The sequence below is a fragment of the Hypomesus transpacificus genome, chromosome 3 (genome assembly GCF_021917145.1).
Source record: "Hypomesus transpacificus isolate Combined female chromosome 3, fHypTra1, whole genome shotgun sequence".
In the NCBI taxonomy this organism is placed as follows: Eukaryota; Metazoa; Chordata; class Actinopteri; order Osmeriformes; family Osmeridae; genus Hypomesus; species Hypomesus transpacificus.
Window position 1 is genome coordinate 2,871,814 of NC_061062.1, and position 15,041 is coordinate 2,886,854.

The 15,041-nt window shown below is 51.9% G+C and overlaps 1 protein-coding gene across 1 annotated transcript in view; it reads left to right on the forward strand.

Moving 5' to 3' along the window:
* The window catches only part of syne2b (spectrin repeat containing, nuclear envelope 2b), a 79,039-nt gene that overhangs the window by 50,969 nt on the left and 13,029 nt on the right, over positions 1-15,041 (forward strand). The window contains exons 88-111 of the mRNA XM_047051399.1: positions 227-427; positions 523-696; positions 851-982; positions 1,432-1,625; positions 2,018-2,156; positions 2,265-2,480; positions 2,920-3,066; positions 3,251-3,427; positions 3,633-3,782; positions 3,941-4,084; positions 4,508-4,678; positions 4,764-4,897; positions 5,043-5,247; positions 5,413-5,595; positions 5,726-5,839; positions 5,938-6,092; positions 6,170-6,317; positions 6,422-6,516; positions 6,674-6,905; positions 7,214-7,408; positions 9,239-9,364; positions 10,021-10,176; positions 11,535-11,693; positions 12,523-12,689. Of these exons, the coding sequence (XP_046907355.1) occupies positions 227-427; positions 523-696; positions 851-982; positions 1,432-1,625; positions 2,018-2,156; positions 2,265-2,480; positions 2,920-3,066; positions 3,251-3,427; positions 3,633-3,782; positions 3,941-4,084; positions 4,508-4,678; positions 4,764-4,897; positions 5,043-5,247; positions 5,413-5,595; positions 5,726-5,839; positions 5,938-6,092; positions 6,170-6,317; positions 6,422-6,516; positions 6,674-6,905; positions 7,214-7,408; positions 9,239-9,364; positions 10,021-10,176; positions 11,535-11,693; positions 12,523-12,689 (3,914 nt within the window). The remainder of the gene's footprint in view (positions 1-226; positions 428-522; positions 697-850; positions 983-1,431; positions 1,626-2,017; positions 2,157-2,264; positions 2,481-2,919; positions 3,067-3,250; positions 3,428-3,632; positions 3,783-3,940; positions 4,085-4,507; positions 4,679-4,763; positions 4,898-5,042; positions 5,248-5,412; positions 5,596-5,725; positions 5,840-5,937; positions 6,093-6,169; positions 6,318-6,421; positions 6,517-6,673; positions 6,906-7,213; positions 7,409-9,238; positions 9,365-10,020; positions 10,177-11,534; positions 11,694-12,522; positions 12,690-15,041) is intronic.

Consider the following 15,041-nt stretch of genomic DNA (forward strand, 5'->3'; position numbering starts at 1 on the left):
GGTGAAGTGCCTTTCCCAAGGACACAAATTAATTTAGCATGGCCAGGAAATCGAACCGGCGACCTTCTGATTGGTAGCCCGATTCCCTAACCGCTCAGCCATCTGACTCCCAAGTCCTCAACAACCCAAATGCAATCTACAGAACTGCAGATGATAGACAAACAAACACTATCATAGTCTTTGAGGGATGTGTTAGTGGTCCTGACGCTGAGGCCTCGTCCCTCAGGGTGCGCTGCAGAGCATGATGGGCCGTGTGGGCAGCAAGTGTGAGGAGCTGAGGACCAGGGCGGAGCGAGAGAGGCAGCGAGAGAGGCTGCTGCTCAGCCTGAGAGAGCTGCTCTCTCTGGGCTCAGAGCGGCTGGAGCGAGAGCCTGGTTTGGAGCTACGCTCCACGGCGGAGCTACAGAGCTCTCTCGACACCCACACGGTCAGAAAAAGAAAAAGTCAAATTATCGCCACTGCACAGCGACCACTGTTTCTTGTGTCTGTTTTGCGTTCCTGACATCTGTCTGTGGTTGGCAGAAATTCTTCCAGTTCCTGGGGACCCACCTAAGGACCCTGCAGTATCTCTCCCAGAGGTTCCCTGACAGCGCCCCCCAGGGGTGGGAGGGAGAGCTGGCAGGACTACAGGAGGAAGTGGCCAGAGTGCAGCAGCAGGCCCTGGAGAGAGGAATGCAGGCGCAGACAACCCTCCAGGTAACCTACGCCTTCACTGGAATACAGCTCTGTATAGACCACATGGCTTTGCTCAGTGTGACTGCATGTCTTACTCATTGTATCTAGGTGCCGCTATATACGATACAGCTCAGAGTTCTGTAATGCTGAAGGGTAGTTTTGTGTTTGGTCCTAGATGTGGATGCAGTGGGAGGAAGACAATGCCTGGCTGGACGCGTCATTTAAAGACATGGAAACTACTTTTCCCAAAGTGCACCTGGAGGAGGACTTGGAAAAACAGAGCTTCTGGAAACTTTCTGTCTACCCGGTATTTGTACTCAGCATTTTATAGTGAACAGAATTGATCAGAAACCCCTCTTCCCAGGCCTAATACATCTCTGTGTTGGCTGAGCACTGCATGCTGTGCCCTTCTGTTTGTGAGTCTAATGACGTCACTTTAATGTACAAAGAGTTATTTGTGAGTGCTGTGGATGTGAATTCAGACATCAAGAGAGAGAAAGAGCAGTTCATTCTCCACTTGCTCCCACTGCCTACTATCGTAGATGGTTTCTCTCTCTCTCTCTCTCTCTCTCTCTCTCTCTCTCTCACACACACACACACTCCCTCTCTCCCTCTCTCCAGTGATTTCTTCAATCACAGCCGTGCCCAGAGAGGCTGATAGAAGGGGAACATGGGAGAGATGGGATTCTTCTTCCATGGGTCTGTCCCCTCTGCCCGTGTGGGAAGAGGCTGATAATGACTCTCCATGTTTGGCAGGAAATGAAAGGAGTTCTGGAGGGGTGCAGGTGTCGCCTGGGCCGTCTGGGGGAGCTGGGAGGCCGGCTGCAGGAGGCGGGCTGCAGGGGCGTGGGTGCGTCCTGGCGCCAGCAGGGGTCCCGCTGGACGGCGTTGGAGAGGAGACTGGAGCGGAGCCTGCTCAGCACAGACAAGCACAGGAAGCTGTGGAGCAGGTACTGCAGGCACAGGAAGCTGTGGAGCAGGTACAGCAGGCACAGGAAGCTGTGGAGCAGGTACTGCAGACACAGGAAGCTGTGGAGCAGGTACTGCAGGCACAGGAAGCTGTGGAGCAGGTACTGCAGACACAGGAAGCTGTGGAGCAGGTACTGCAGACACAGGAAGCTGTGGAGCAGGTACTGCAGGCACAGGAAGCTGTGGAGCAGGTACTGCAGACACAGGAAGCTGTGGAGCAGGTACTGCAGACACAGGAAGCTGTGGAGCAGGTCCTGCAGGCGGGCAGCGCTGCCTGACAGCATGACGTTCATCACCCGACCCTCTCACAGTGGTTATTGTGATGTCACAGTGGTTATTGTGATGTCACAGTGGTTATTGTGATGTCCGGCAGGTTTTCACGAGACGCCGCCGCGCTGACCAGCTGGATGGACGGGGCGAGGGAGGCGTTGAGAGGGTGGAGCCAGCTCCCTTTCGCAGCCAATCAGGAGCCAGATCTAACTGAGGATAGCCGTCACTACCAACAGTTCTTGGTATCTTGCCAGTCGCTAGTTTGGACCGTTTTAGCTCTGAATGAATTCAACATCTGTTACTCCAGAGGGTCCTTATTGAAATCTCTCCCGTTCGTCGTCTTGTTTCAGGACTTCAGGAGAGAGCTGGAGGCCAGGTCGGATGTGAAAGGCTCTGTGATGACCACTGGGGCCCAGCTAGAGCAGCTGATGGAGGCAGAAAGAGAGACAGAGAGCCAGACTCCAGCCCCAGAGCCCAGCCCCATACACAACCAGCTGAGACAGATAGAGCTGGACTGGGCAGTCATCGTGTGTGATGTTCCCATGGTCCAACACACACTGCACCAGGTGTGTGCGCTTTCGTGTTCCGCAAAAATGAGAACTAGAACATAGAACCTAGAAAGTATCCAGTGTCCAGATCTGTTTATCCCTATGTGCTCACTACCTATCTGCTAGAATAGCAGGATTCAATGAAAAGAATAACATGTACATGTTCAAGTACTTTCAGTTCCATACACACACAAGGACCGGCAGATGCAGTCACACGCATAAGCACACACACGTTTCTTGTAACCCATTACCAGTATTAAACCCCGCATTTTCAGCCTTCACAAAAATGGATGGAGCCCTCACTTTCTAATTGGTGTGAACACCTTTCTGTTTCATGCCCCCTCTTTCCCTCTCCCTCTCTCCCTCTCTCCTCCTCTCCTCCTCTCCCCCTTTCCCTCTCTCCTCCTCTCCCCCTCTCCCCCTCTCCTCCTCTCCCCTCTCCTCATTGTGTCTGTAGAGGCTGATGAGGGTGCTGCCTCCCCAGGGGGCCGTGGCTGAGCTGCTGGCCTGGCTAGGAGAGGCTGAAGCCAGGCTAGAGCAGCAGCAGGCCAGCCTCCTCCAGCCCTCCAGACCTGACCCAACCAGGCTGCTGAGGAGCTGCAAGGTACTGTGGCTCATCTAGAGCCGCCAGACGCCTACTCCTTGGTCGTGTGGTTTATGAAGAGTCTCTCACCCTCACCCTCTCTCTCTCCTTCTCCCCTCCACTTTCCCTCCCCCTCCCTGTCACTCTCCCCCTCCCTTTTCTCCTTCTCCTCCTCTCTATCGCCTTCCCTCTCCCTCTCCCTCAGGAGTGTCGGGTAGACATGACTGGCCGTCAGCTCACGGTGGACTTTGTTAACCAGTCAGGGTTGCAGACGGCCAGTGTGGAGGGCCGGAGAGGTCGATGTGAACAGACCCAGTTTGCTGAGGAGCTGGGACACCTAAACCATCGCTGGCAGTCTCTCCAAGGAGCTCTGAACTCGCAGGTTCATTAATAAACCAACCTCTGTATTACAGAAATTCTTTGAGTTAGGTACAATTAATATAATGCTAACGATCCAGTACTTTCTCAAGCCAAGCGATACAGTTGAATACATTGAAAGGAGATTTAAGTACGCTTAAGTAGAATATCCAAAAGTATGTTGTTTGTCCGCTTGGGGTATGGACGTCCGTGTGTTGTCTCCTGAGCAGGCACAGACTGTGGAGGGGGCGTTGAGGACCAGAGCAGAGAGAGAGGCCAGACTGCAGCAGCTGTCCTGCTGGGTTACGGCTCAGAGGGAGAGCATGACCCTGACTCCTGTCAGTCTCTCTGACGTGGAGACGCGCATACATGCGTCTGAGGTGAGGAACGCAGAGACACACGACCTCGATTCAAACCCCCTCTCTCCTTCGTCTCACAACATGCCAGCATGGAGACCGAGCACATGTGAGAAAGCACAATAGAAAGTAGTACCAGATGAATTAGAGGGAAGAACTCTCTGTGCCGATGCTAATTCCAGGCGCTGGAGGAGAAGATCAGGGTGAAGATGGCTGCTCTCGAGGAGCTGAGGATCAAACACGTGGGAGAGACCGAGGACAGCAGCTGTGACTTCATCGCACAGACAGACAGGGCGCTCTGCGCCTGTGCTGCCCTCACCCTACAGGTACTCTCCAGCTATAGGTAGCAGGCTCCAGCTAACTAACTGAACAAGCTGGCTACATTGCTAACCACAGCAACTGAACCAGTTATGGAGCCAAAACATTGTCTTTCTTTATATTAACACTATATTACTTGTCTCTATATAGGACATGTATTTGTCTCTAAAGTGGTAACTAGCTTTATAAATATGGACACAAGGACATGGCTCTACAGTTGATCCCTCAGGAAACAACACAAATGTCTTACCAATAATGCAGCATAAAAATAATATAAAGTGTAGATGCTTTCTTTCTTATCCTTCAGGGTTTAGATTAGTTGAATTCTATGTGCGTACGTGACACTCTCTGTGACATTCCTTGTAAAAAGGGCTAGAAAAATGGGATGGAATTTTAATATGATTGAATTGAAATGTGATGATTCGATCCAGAACACAGATGTGAGGCTGGAGCTGAACCAGGTGCAGGGTCTCTGGGCCGGTCTGCAGAGCAGCCTGGAGGCTGCAGTCCTGAGCACGGTGAAGACCCAGCAGGTCCTGCAATATCACTGCAGCCCTCAGCTCTCCCTCCAGGCCCACCAAGACCTCCACCACAGGCTGCAGGTAGTCATCACCCAGCATGCTCTGAGCCCACAGCTTTTTGTCAACGTTGTGGTAAGTCCCTCTGGATGTGTTCTCCCGTGTTTAGGGTCTCCACGAGGAGAGCGAGGGCTGCGACGCGGGTTGGGAGCCCCTGAGCCAGACTCTGTCGTCCCTCAGAGAGAGGGTCAGTCCTTCTGCTGTGGTGCTCCTCTCAGAGCTGCTGAACAGACAGAAAACTAGGTTGGTTGAGCGATACGCTTCACACACACACACACACAGACACACAGACACGCTTGCACACACACACACACACATGCGCACAAGCACTCAAACTCACACACAAGCACGCACTGCCTGAACGCTGGCCGTCCCCTGGCTCTTCCAGGTGGGCCCAGGTGAAGCGTGAGCTGGGGTCCCAGCTGGCGAAGAGCCGGGCCGTCCTGGAGGTGTGGAGGGAGTATGCCGGCCTAGCTGAGCCCTTCTCCCAGAGACTGCAGACCCTGCAGGAGGAGCTGGGGGCCCTGCTGGGAGGAGCAGCCAGGCAGGACAACACCACGGAGAGACTCACCAGCCGCATGCTCACCCTGCACGTGAGTGAGCTGAACACCACGGCCTCGCTCGCTAGACGTGCATGATACCGATTTGTACTCTTATCCATCAGCTTAACTTACAGTAAAACGTTTGCCATGAGTCATTGAGGCTTTTCAGACACGCTGCAGTCATACCCTCTCTGTACATCTACTTGTCTGCTCCAGAATCTGCAGGAGAGTGCAGACAGTTTGCAGAATGACCTGGAGGGGGTGCTAGAGGCCTCCAAGGTCCTCAGTGGACGAGTGGAGCCCTCGGCCGCCCTCTTCATCCAATCAGAGAGCCGTATGCTGACCCGTGGTGTCTTACAGTTGACCCAGTCTCTGACTAGGAAGCTGGGTCACCTACAGGTACCGTAGAACTCATTCCCCAGCTTAGGACACGACTTAAGCGTTAGCATCATTCCAGGTATCTTGACTCCTGTTCGTGAGCTGTGCTGGGGGAGGGGTCAGAGAGTAACCAGGCGTGTGTGCGCTGTAGGAGGAGCTGGAAGAGCGGCAGCAGTTCGACAGCCTTCTGGAGTCACTGGAGAGACACCTGGAGGAGTGGGAGGAGAGGCTGAAGCACGTCCCTCCACACGGGGACACCACCAAGGTAGGGCACCAGTCGAGCTGACGCTCCCAGTAGGAACGCATGGAGGGGCCGTGAGGGAGTGTTGTCTTAAAGAGAGGCTGTGATCTTGTGTGTCCCAGTGTGAGCTGTTGGAGCTGGCCGGCCTCTCTCCTGACCTGGAGGTGCTGAACGAGTTGAGCTTCAGGGTGACCCTGAGCGAGGCCGCCTCTCAGAGGCTGCAGAGCCTCAACAGGAGCTGGGCTCAGGCCTCTGGCCGTGCTGTAGAGGCCTGCAGGTGAGGCTCCTAGGCTCTGGAGGAAGTTTGTGTGTTTCTGTGGAAAGGGTGGAAAATGACGTGTGTGTGTGTGTCAGTGAGTTGCAGACGGAGGCGCTGAGTCACCAGAGTTTCGAGCAGAAGTGTGAGAGCTGGATGTTGTTCCTCCAGAGCATGGAGGACAGTCTGGCTGTGGACCTGGCCAGCACCTACACAGGCCTGAGAGAACAGCTACGCGTTCATCAGGTGAACACACACACACACACATACACACACACAGACACACACACACATATACACAGACCCAAACACATCCAACACTCACACTGACCCGTTTGTGACGGTCCCAGAGGTTCCAGGTGGAGCTGTCCATCGGCCACCAGATCCTGCACTCTGTCATCAGCGAGGCCCTCCGCCTGCTGCAGAGAGGAGAGGTGGAGGACAGGTACGCAGCCATCCTGGTTCACGCTCACTCAAGACTGCCCCTCACTCCTCCTCAAATCCATGGTTACTGCTCCACCCTGACTAGACGTAGGCCGCCATCCTGCACCCACCCTGCCAGTCGCCCTCACGTTGGGGGGTTTTGTGGTCCCTGTTCCCAGGAGTGACTTCATCCTGAGGCTGGCCCAGCTGAGGGGACACTGGCAGGGGGCGGTGCAGCGGGTGGCCCAGCGGCGTGCCCTGGTGGAGGGGCTGGTCAAACACTGGCACCTCTACAGACGCAACCTGAAGAAGCTGCAGAGCTTCCTGGCCGACGCCCACACCCTCCTCCGCCCCACTGGCCCCGCCCACTGCAGCGTGCTGCACCTGCGATGCTCAATGGAAGACATCAAGGTGAGTGGAGACAGACAGACAGACAGACAGACAGACAGACAGACAGACAGACAGACAGACAGACAGACAGACAGACAGACAGACAGACAGACAGACAGGGGAAAGAGATTACTGTAACAACAGACTGTTGACTATACTAGTGTCTAAACTGAAACAACACGACTTTGAGAATTTGAGACTTACAGCTATTAAACTGCCAGTAAACACAACAGCCTACCCTTCATAAATACATTTTCCTGACCCCCTGAACCCTTGTCTCTGACCCCTGACCCCTTGTCTCTGACCCCTGACCCCTTGTCTCTGAGCAGCACACTGAGCTGCTGTTCCAGAGGTACCAGTGCAGCTACATCCACACCATGGAGCTGGGCCGACAGCTGTTCTCCCTGGGGGACGGAGACACCCAGAGCCAGCTGCAGGCGGAGCTGGCCACCCTGCAGGAGGACTGGGAGACCCTGCAAGGCATGCTGGGAAAGAGGAAGGACCTCACTGACACCATCGTTCAGGTTCGGTCCACTTGTTTGTTTGTTTGTTTTATAAAGTGGTGTGTAGCTTAGAGGTTAAAGCACTTGCCTACAGATCAGAAGTTGCAGGTTCCTTTCGTTTCAGATAGAAGTCCCTCCTAACTACATTTACTGAAAGACACTTATCTTTGCATATATTTGCGCTACCCTTGGATATTTAATCCTGTGTGAAACACAAAGCCTTAAATGGATCACTCCATGGATCAGGGTTGAGAGGAAGTTGTGTAATCAATACAGAGTAACTTGATATGTTTTGTTAAAAGGGCAGCGCTTTGAGTGTCCAGCTCTGTGTTCCCTTCCTGTGTCTCTCCCGGTGAGGGCTAATGACTAGTCCAGGTGAGCCGGCAGGTTTGGGATGTGTGAAGGACACATTCTCACCTGCAAGGTCTGTCCTGCGGGCTACTGTATACAAGCTCTGCCGTAACCAAAGTGCAGCGTTTCAGGTCCTTGCAAATGCTATTGTTCCCTCAGTCCCCTGCTGGATCTCCCTCCCCTCCCCTCTCCACCCCTCCCCTCCCCTCTCCACCCCTCCCCTCCCCTCCCCTCTCCACCCCTCCCCTCCCCTCGCCTGCTGCAGCAGCTCTCAGCCCCCAGCGTCCTCTCCTCAGCCTGCCTTCCACCCTGAGAGGGATGTGAGACCTGCGGGTACACACCGCTCAGCCCCCTGACCCACATTTAGCCTTCCTTCACCAAACCTCCCGTGTCCTCCCAGCACGCTCACCCCAGGACCCGAGCCTCTGGCGGGGCGAGCCTGGGCACTTAACAGAGCCCACAGTTCACCGGGTGAATTGCTGGTTCATTTGAAACACAATGGAAAGACCCCAGCGCCTCTGTTTAGTGAGTGAATATAGAGGTTGAGGAAAGAACACAGGTCCCTTTCATCATCTGAAGTTTAATGAGAAGTGCTGTAAGTAGGTGAGTAACAAATAGGTGGTAGCCTACCTTCAGCTGCCTGTGGCTTATTCTCTGAGAGGTTGTAAGTGGGCTGAGGGGTTAACAGCTTAGTTTCTCCTGGATGTAGGAGGACTAAAAGGCAGTTAGCTCGCATGACTCTCTCTCCATCAGAATGCTGCACCAGAGTCCATCTGGTGGGGCTGAGCATCCAACAGCAGATGCTGTGTACCCAGCATCGCTAATGATCTGGCATCCAGCCTCTAGAAGAATACACTGGATGTCTCTCAGGGTGTCTGAGCCAGACTTTAATGTGATCAAAGGCATCTACGTGCATTAAGGGGCTTTACAGAGCCAATGACAAATTGGGCCTGGGTGTGGTTTTGCAGAGGCAGGGTGCAGAGACAGGGTGAAGAGGCAGGGTGAAGAGGCAGGGATGAAGGGAGACTGTGGAGCTGGGTTGGGCAGCTTAGTGGAAGTCTGTCTGGGTTTTAGTGCTCAGATCTCGTTCCTCCCTTCTCCCCCTGGTCTCTCCCTGCCCCTGGTCTCTCCCTGCCCCTGGTCTCTCCCTGCCCCCTGGTCTCTCCCTGCCCCTGGTCTCTCCCTGCCCCTGGTCGCTCCTAGTTCCACCTGGCCTCTCTTCTCCAACCCCTAATCAGCAGAACGTCCCTGCTCTGATAACATTCAAGGGAAAGAAGAGGTCTACTCTACTCATCTACATGACTGATAACGTTATGTTGGCACATTTGTCTACTCTCTTTATCACTCCAGCTAATGGAGCTGTTTTAATAGGTCAATAAATGTTTGTGTGTTTGCTCAGTTTGATATATTTTCTCGGTTTTTCTTTTGGGTGTAGTTCCCATCGTTGTGTCATTTTATGTTCTCCTCCGTCTATTTTATGATCGTTTTTTTTCTTCTTAGAATTGGGAGAGCTGTGAGGCTGGACTGGGCAACAGCGTTCAAGAGCTGAAGAACATAAAGACTAGACTGAACCAATCACTCCCAGAACATCTTGACCAAATTCCAGGCACAGAGCAACACACCAAGGTGACAGACCAACTCCGTGCTCACCTCACTGCTTGTTGCCTGAGTACAACATACTGCATTGCTTTTCTCACACAAAGGACAGGCCAATCAGCCACAACGGGGTGTGTATCATCATCATTAATCAACAAATACTTTGTTATGTTTCTACTCTGTTAGGGTTAAGCTACGATATCCTTGTAGTCATTGTCATTGATAATTAAATCATCTATTTAACTGTGGCGTGTGAGGAAAATCTAAGTTTGCGTGAGCAGTACTGTAACGTATCAATAGAACAAAAGGCCCCACTGGAGACAAACAAGCAGCAAGCTTTCAGTCACTCTAAAGCAAATCTCAAACAGATCCTATATCTGTTAGCCCACGATAGCGCAGCCAAAACAGCCAACAGGTTTGGCTTTTCAACTCATCCCTCCATCATGGCTTTATCTCCTCCCTCTTTGCCTCCCCTCCCCCAATCCCCTCCCCCAATCCCCTCCCTCCCCCGGTCCGAGCCAGCCTGCTGCAGCCTTTAATCCTCTTCTGGGGCGGGGACAGAGAGAGAAAGAGAGAGGACACGGGCGTGAGGGGCAGGGCAGATGGAGAAAGGGCAGAGTGGAGTTGAGAGGATTGGAGTGAGAGGAGGGGCTCTGACCGCCGCTGTGCTGTGTTATGGTATGCAGGAGGCTGAGGACTCCCTGGACGACTGGGCCCAGAGCCTGACGGAGCTGGCCACCATGAAGACTGACCTGTCCCAGTACATCATCGCTGACGACGTCCTGCTGCTCCAGGAGCAGGTGGAGAACCTGCACTGCCAGTGGGACGAGCTGTGTCTCAAGGTAGGGACCCACGGGTCTGGGAACAGGCCGGGCTGGAAAAGGTCCCGGCTCGGGGATGAGAGATCAGTGTCACTGCAGGCAGCAGGAGCTGAACCGAGTAGTTGTGTGTCTGTTTGGGTGTGCTTTGTGTTTGTTGGGCTGTGAGCGATTTGACATTCCTGTTAACCCAGCTGCCTGAAGACAGAAAGACAGCCAGTTGGCACAAGATGAAATTCAATTTTTATATTGAATCAGAACTTGTTTTGGGAGAGCAACAGATTGTCAGCTGATTAGTTTTTGGTGGATTAAGGTCATGTATCCAGCGAGTCAGTGTAGAAAAAAAGTACAAAGAAGAAGTAGGTAAATAACTTTTCTATTCTTTAATATGGTGTCTGTTGGTATTTGATCAGCTTGGTTTGGTGATATTATGTATGGGTTTCATCATGGCAGGTGGTGGGGTAGTTGTGTGAACAGATGGTGTTGGGAGAAAATTAGTTCAGGCCTTTAGGAAGCAGGCCTTTTGTAATGGCCAGTCTGCCGTCAGGGAACTGGGGTTGCCATGGAAATCATAATAGCTTTCACTTTTTCAGTTGAGTGTGTGAAGGGGCAAAACTCCAGCTAGAGTTTTGGCAAAATTGGGGCAGTCACTTCAGTAACATTGGGCCTTAACTTTCAGAGATAGAGGTGGAACTGTTTCTGTCTACAGTAGCCTATATATAGATACAAAATATAGGCTAGGCTATATATTTCCATGGCTTTTGGGTGGTGGTAAGAAGGTTGAGGATGTAACTGACCTGTGTAAAGTGTGTTTAGTCTCAAACCAGCTCTCCCTGATAGGGATGCTCATCATAATTAACCATTTACTGACAATACTTTACAGTTTAATACTGTCGGTTAAACCAAAGCCATTTTTGCACCTCTATCTATTGACAAAAGTCGTATCTAACGACAAATCTAGCGACTTTCTGCTAGGCCTACTTTGACAAATCTCAGTTTTCATTGTTGAGCAGCAGCAAAATAACTGTAGAAAACATTTGTTGTATTGTTTTTTAATTAGTTATTTTATGAGTCACAGTCCATTCTAGGCTACATTTTTTTATCTTGTTGGTTAAAGATTAGGCCTAATGGTCGACCATTAGGCCTGTCTTGTTAACGATCGTTAATAAGCGTTGGTTATCAGTCAAATACATTTGCATCCCTAGTCCCTGAGTTTTAGGAGCAGACAAGATTTTGTTGTCATTAAATATATCAATATCTAAGATATAAAAAATATCTTAACTTCAAGCGTCAAAATATGGAACTAACTCTGACTTTGTTGACGCATGTTTGAAGTAAGAGTTACGATATTTGAACTATTTTCATCACGTCGGTTCCCTCAGGTGTCGCTGCGTAAACAGGAGATTGCCGACCGCCTCAACGCCTGGATCATCTTCAACGAAAAGAACAAGGAGCTTTGCGAATGGCTGACACAGATGGAAAACAAGGTGTCCCACAACACGGATCTCAGCATCGAGGAGATGGTGGAGAAGCTGAAGAAGGTAGGAGGCCGTGCAGAACAAACATACACAAACCAGCTGGAATATCTGAATTACTTTATCCGCCAAATGTACAATATACTGTACTCAGGAATTTGATTTGATGATACACGCGGAGTGAGGTTTGTTTAACCCCCCAGATACGATATGTTTAGTTTATTTTTGGTTGCTTTGTGTATGAGACTGGGGGGGGGGGGGGGGGGATGATCTTGTGAATTCACTACTTATTACATTTGATTGCATTTGTGCTTTTATAGCCTTAGACCTGGCCCAGTTTCTGAGAACCTAAATCATTCTTGATTAGATCATTTTCTAGTTGACGACTTGTTGACAGGATTTTGTCACATAGCCATGATAGTCACACCAGTGATGGGGCTTCCTCTCTTTGACCTACTGTTTTAAAATAACTAGGTAGGCATGCGAACACAGGGAAACCTGTATTCTACAAGTGGCCCAGGCTCCAGCCTGAACTTGTGGGGGTTTCTGTCCAATGTTCTGACTAGAAGAAACTAGGAGGAGGTGTGTCTTCTGAACTCCCCTGTCTGGGAACAGCTGTTTCAGTCTCAGCAGGCCCATGTCGTTCTGTTTTGTGGAGCGCAAAGCCTTTTGTTTGTGAGTGTGAATGTGTGCGTGGGTGTGAATGTGCACGTGTGGGTGTCTCTGTGTGTGTGTGCGTGTGTGAGGTGAGGTGAGGAAAAGGCTCTGGTATGCCGAATGTACAGCCTGTGAAAGGCCCGCGTTCTTTAAGCCATTCAGCACCATATCTGACATCACGCTGTCGACTCCCTCCCCCGCCTCTGTCCCCTCTCCTCTCTCCCACCTCACTCACCAGGACTGCATGGAGGAGATCAACCTCTTCAGCGAGAACAAGACGCACCTGAAACAGCTGGGGGAGCAGCTGATGACCGCCAGCAACAAGACCAAGGAGACGGAGATCAACGACAAGCTGAAGGACGTCAACGATCGCTGGCAGCACTTGTTTGACCACATAGAGGCCAGGTACGGCAGCCCTACCACCATCCGCGAACCTCTTCTAACTTTCGTTAAACTCCGATAGCTCCACCCCAATATTTTGTTGTCGTTCAATCGGTCACAACCGTCACAACCGACCGTGTGTCCGCACCCTTGCGGTGGCGTCCATGTTGGATTGGGTTAGCTAAACACAGCCAGAGTGGAAGGCTCCACTCGATATGGGAAGCCCCTGAAAGAGGTGGGTTCTGGGGGTTGACAGGGTACATCTGCTGCTGATAATGTTCCCAGCCTGGAGATTATAGCTGTGCGAGGCTCAGAGCTATTAATCCATAAAAGCAAATCCCAGTCCAACACAGAGGACCTATGACAGACCTATGCAGACTGACCTCTCGTGTATTACGCCACGATGCAGTATGATGGGTCAGTGCGGGCGTTGGTTTTAAACAATGTCTGGAGAAGAGCCCAAACACAAGCTAATCACCTACAGGGTTGTTTAACCTGCGCTGAGTCACAACAACTAAAACGATGAGTAACAGTATCCAGACATGGATTAGAAATATCCTTGCTATAGTTTGAGGGGTTGTTAAGTTGAAAGTGCTTTGGCATGGTTGTCGTCCTGCCTGATGTTGCTCCCGCTAACAAGGCTGCTGTCTGCAGAGGTCCATGAGGCATATTCTAATTCAGACCACTTATGAGATATTGTTTGCTCTGGGTTCTGATCATTATTTTCTACATTCTCCGAACTACGTTCTGTTTACTGATGTTCCCAAATGCACACTGTTCTCAAAATAAAGACCGGCACTAACAACACAGAATGCACTGAAAGGTTTTCAGACGGGGTGAACCAGTCTAGAAGTTTTGTTACGCTTATGGCAAACGGTTGGTTTGCCTGTATGTTTTTCATGTGAGTGGTGGAGACCCTGTGGCAGAGTTCAGTATCTCTAAAGTCCTGTGTCTGTTTGCTTTTTCCTCTCAGCAAGAACAACCCTGTGAACCCAAGTGTTTTGTCGCCAGACGGACAACCAAGTTGTTGAGATGTGTTGACTTATCCTCCACAGTAATGACTGACTTAGAGGCTGTCATGTCTGACTTACAGGCAGTAATGACTGACTTAGAGGCTGTAATGACTGACTTAGAGGCAGTAATGACTGACTTAGAGGGACATTTGGGGGTTTCTCTCTCCTCTCTCCCTCTCTTAGCAGCTGGTACTGGTCTCTCTGTCTCTTGTTTCTGATCTCTCTGTTGGCGACAAGGTGAAGAGGGAGTGGCCGTCTGAGTGACAGGCTGGGGTGTGATTGACAGGTCTCTGTGCTTGAGCAACAGATACTGTCGTTTAGACCAGGGTCTATTCATTGTTACAACTCCTTTCCCATGACAGGTCTATCCCTCTTATGAGCTGGCTCTCTGACACAATGTGCTGGTTGGTTTGGAAAATGCTCCCATCCTGACCTCCCTCCCCCCTGCCTCCCTCTCTCCCTCCCTCTCTCTCTCCCTCTCTCCCTCTCTCCCTCTCTCCCTCCCCCCCCCCTCTCCCTCCCCCCCTGCCTCCCTCCCTCCCCCCCTGCCTCCCTCTCTCCCTCCCTCTCTCTCTCCCTCTCTCCCTCTCTGCCTCTCTCCCTCCCCCCCCCTCTCCCTCCCCCCCTGCCTCCCTCCCTCCTGTCAGCTTTGCATCCCAGCAGCCAGTCATCCAGGGTTCCCTGTAATCCTGCCTGTGTTCAGGGTGGTAAGCTGCCCTCTCCCAGTAAGGAAACAACCGGCCTTTAGTCTGTGACCATGTTAATGCAAGCTGTACACGCATATTTCTATCTCAATCGTTTGGATTTGAACCCCTTCTCTCTCCATCAGTGGTCTTAAGGCTGGCGTATGGTACCAGCCCTCTTCAGATCGTTCACAGGGCAGTTCGGAATGTCCATTTTTGGAAGACTGAGAGGGCGGATGTGTAGAGGAGGGCAGAGCAGAGGCGGTTGTGGGCCGACAGTCAACAGTTGTCAGGGAGGATGGTGTCTGGGGCGTTGGGTGGGCGTGCAGCCCAGTGTGTGCTGAGGGAGACGCAGGGAGAGTGCTGGCAGGGGGGGGATTAGGTGCGTTGACACTGCCTCCACAGCAGCTTTTGTCCCCCAAAGTAAACTGGGTGCTTCGTCACTCTGTCCAGCGGCTGCCATCTGCTGACTCCAGCCATTGTGCCATCACCCCCCCCCCTCCCAATCACCCCCCGCCCCCCCCCCCCCCGGCCCACAGACATGGTCAGACCCAGGGCTCCAAGGCCCCTGCACTCTGCACCATTGTCTAGGGGGGAGCAGGCATGAGGCAGATGTTTTGATAAAACAACCCCCTCTCCACCCCCTCCACCCCTCTCCTCTCCACTACCCCACCCTTCCC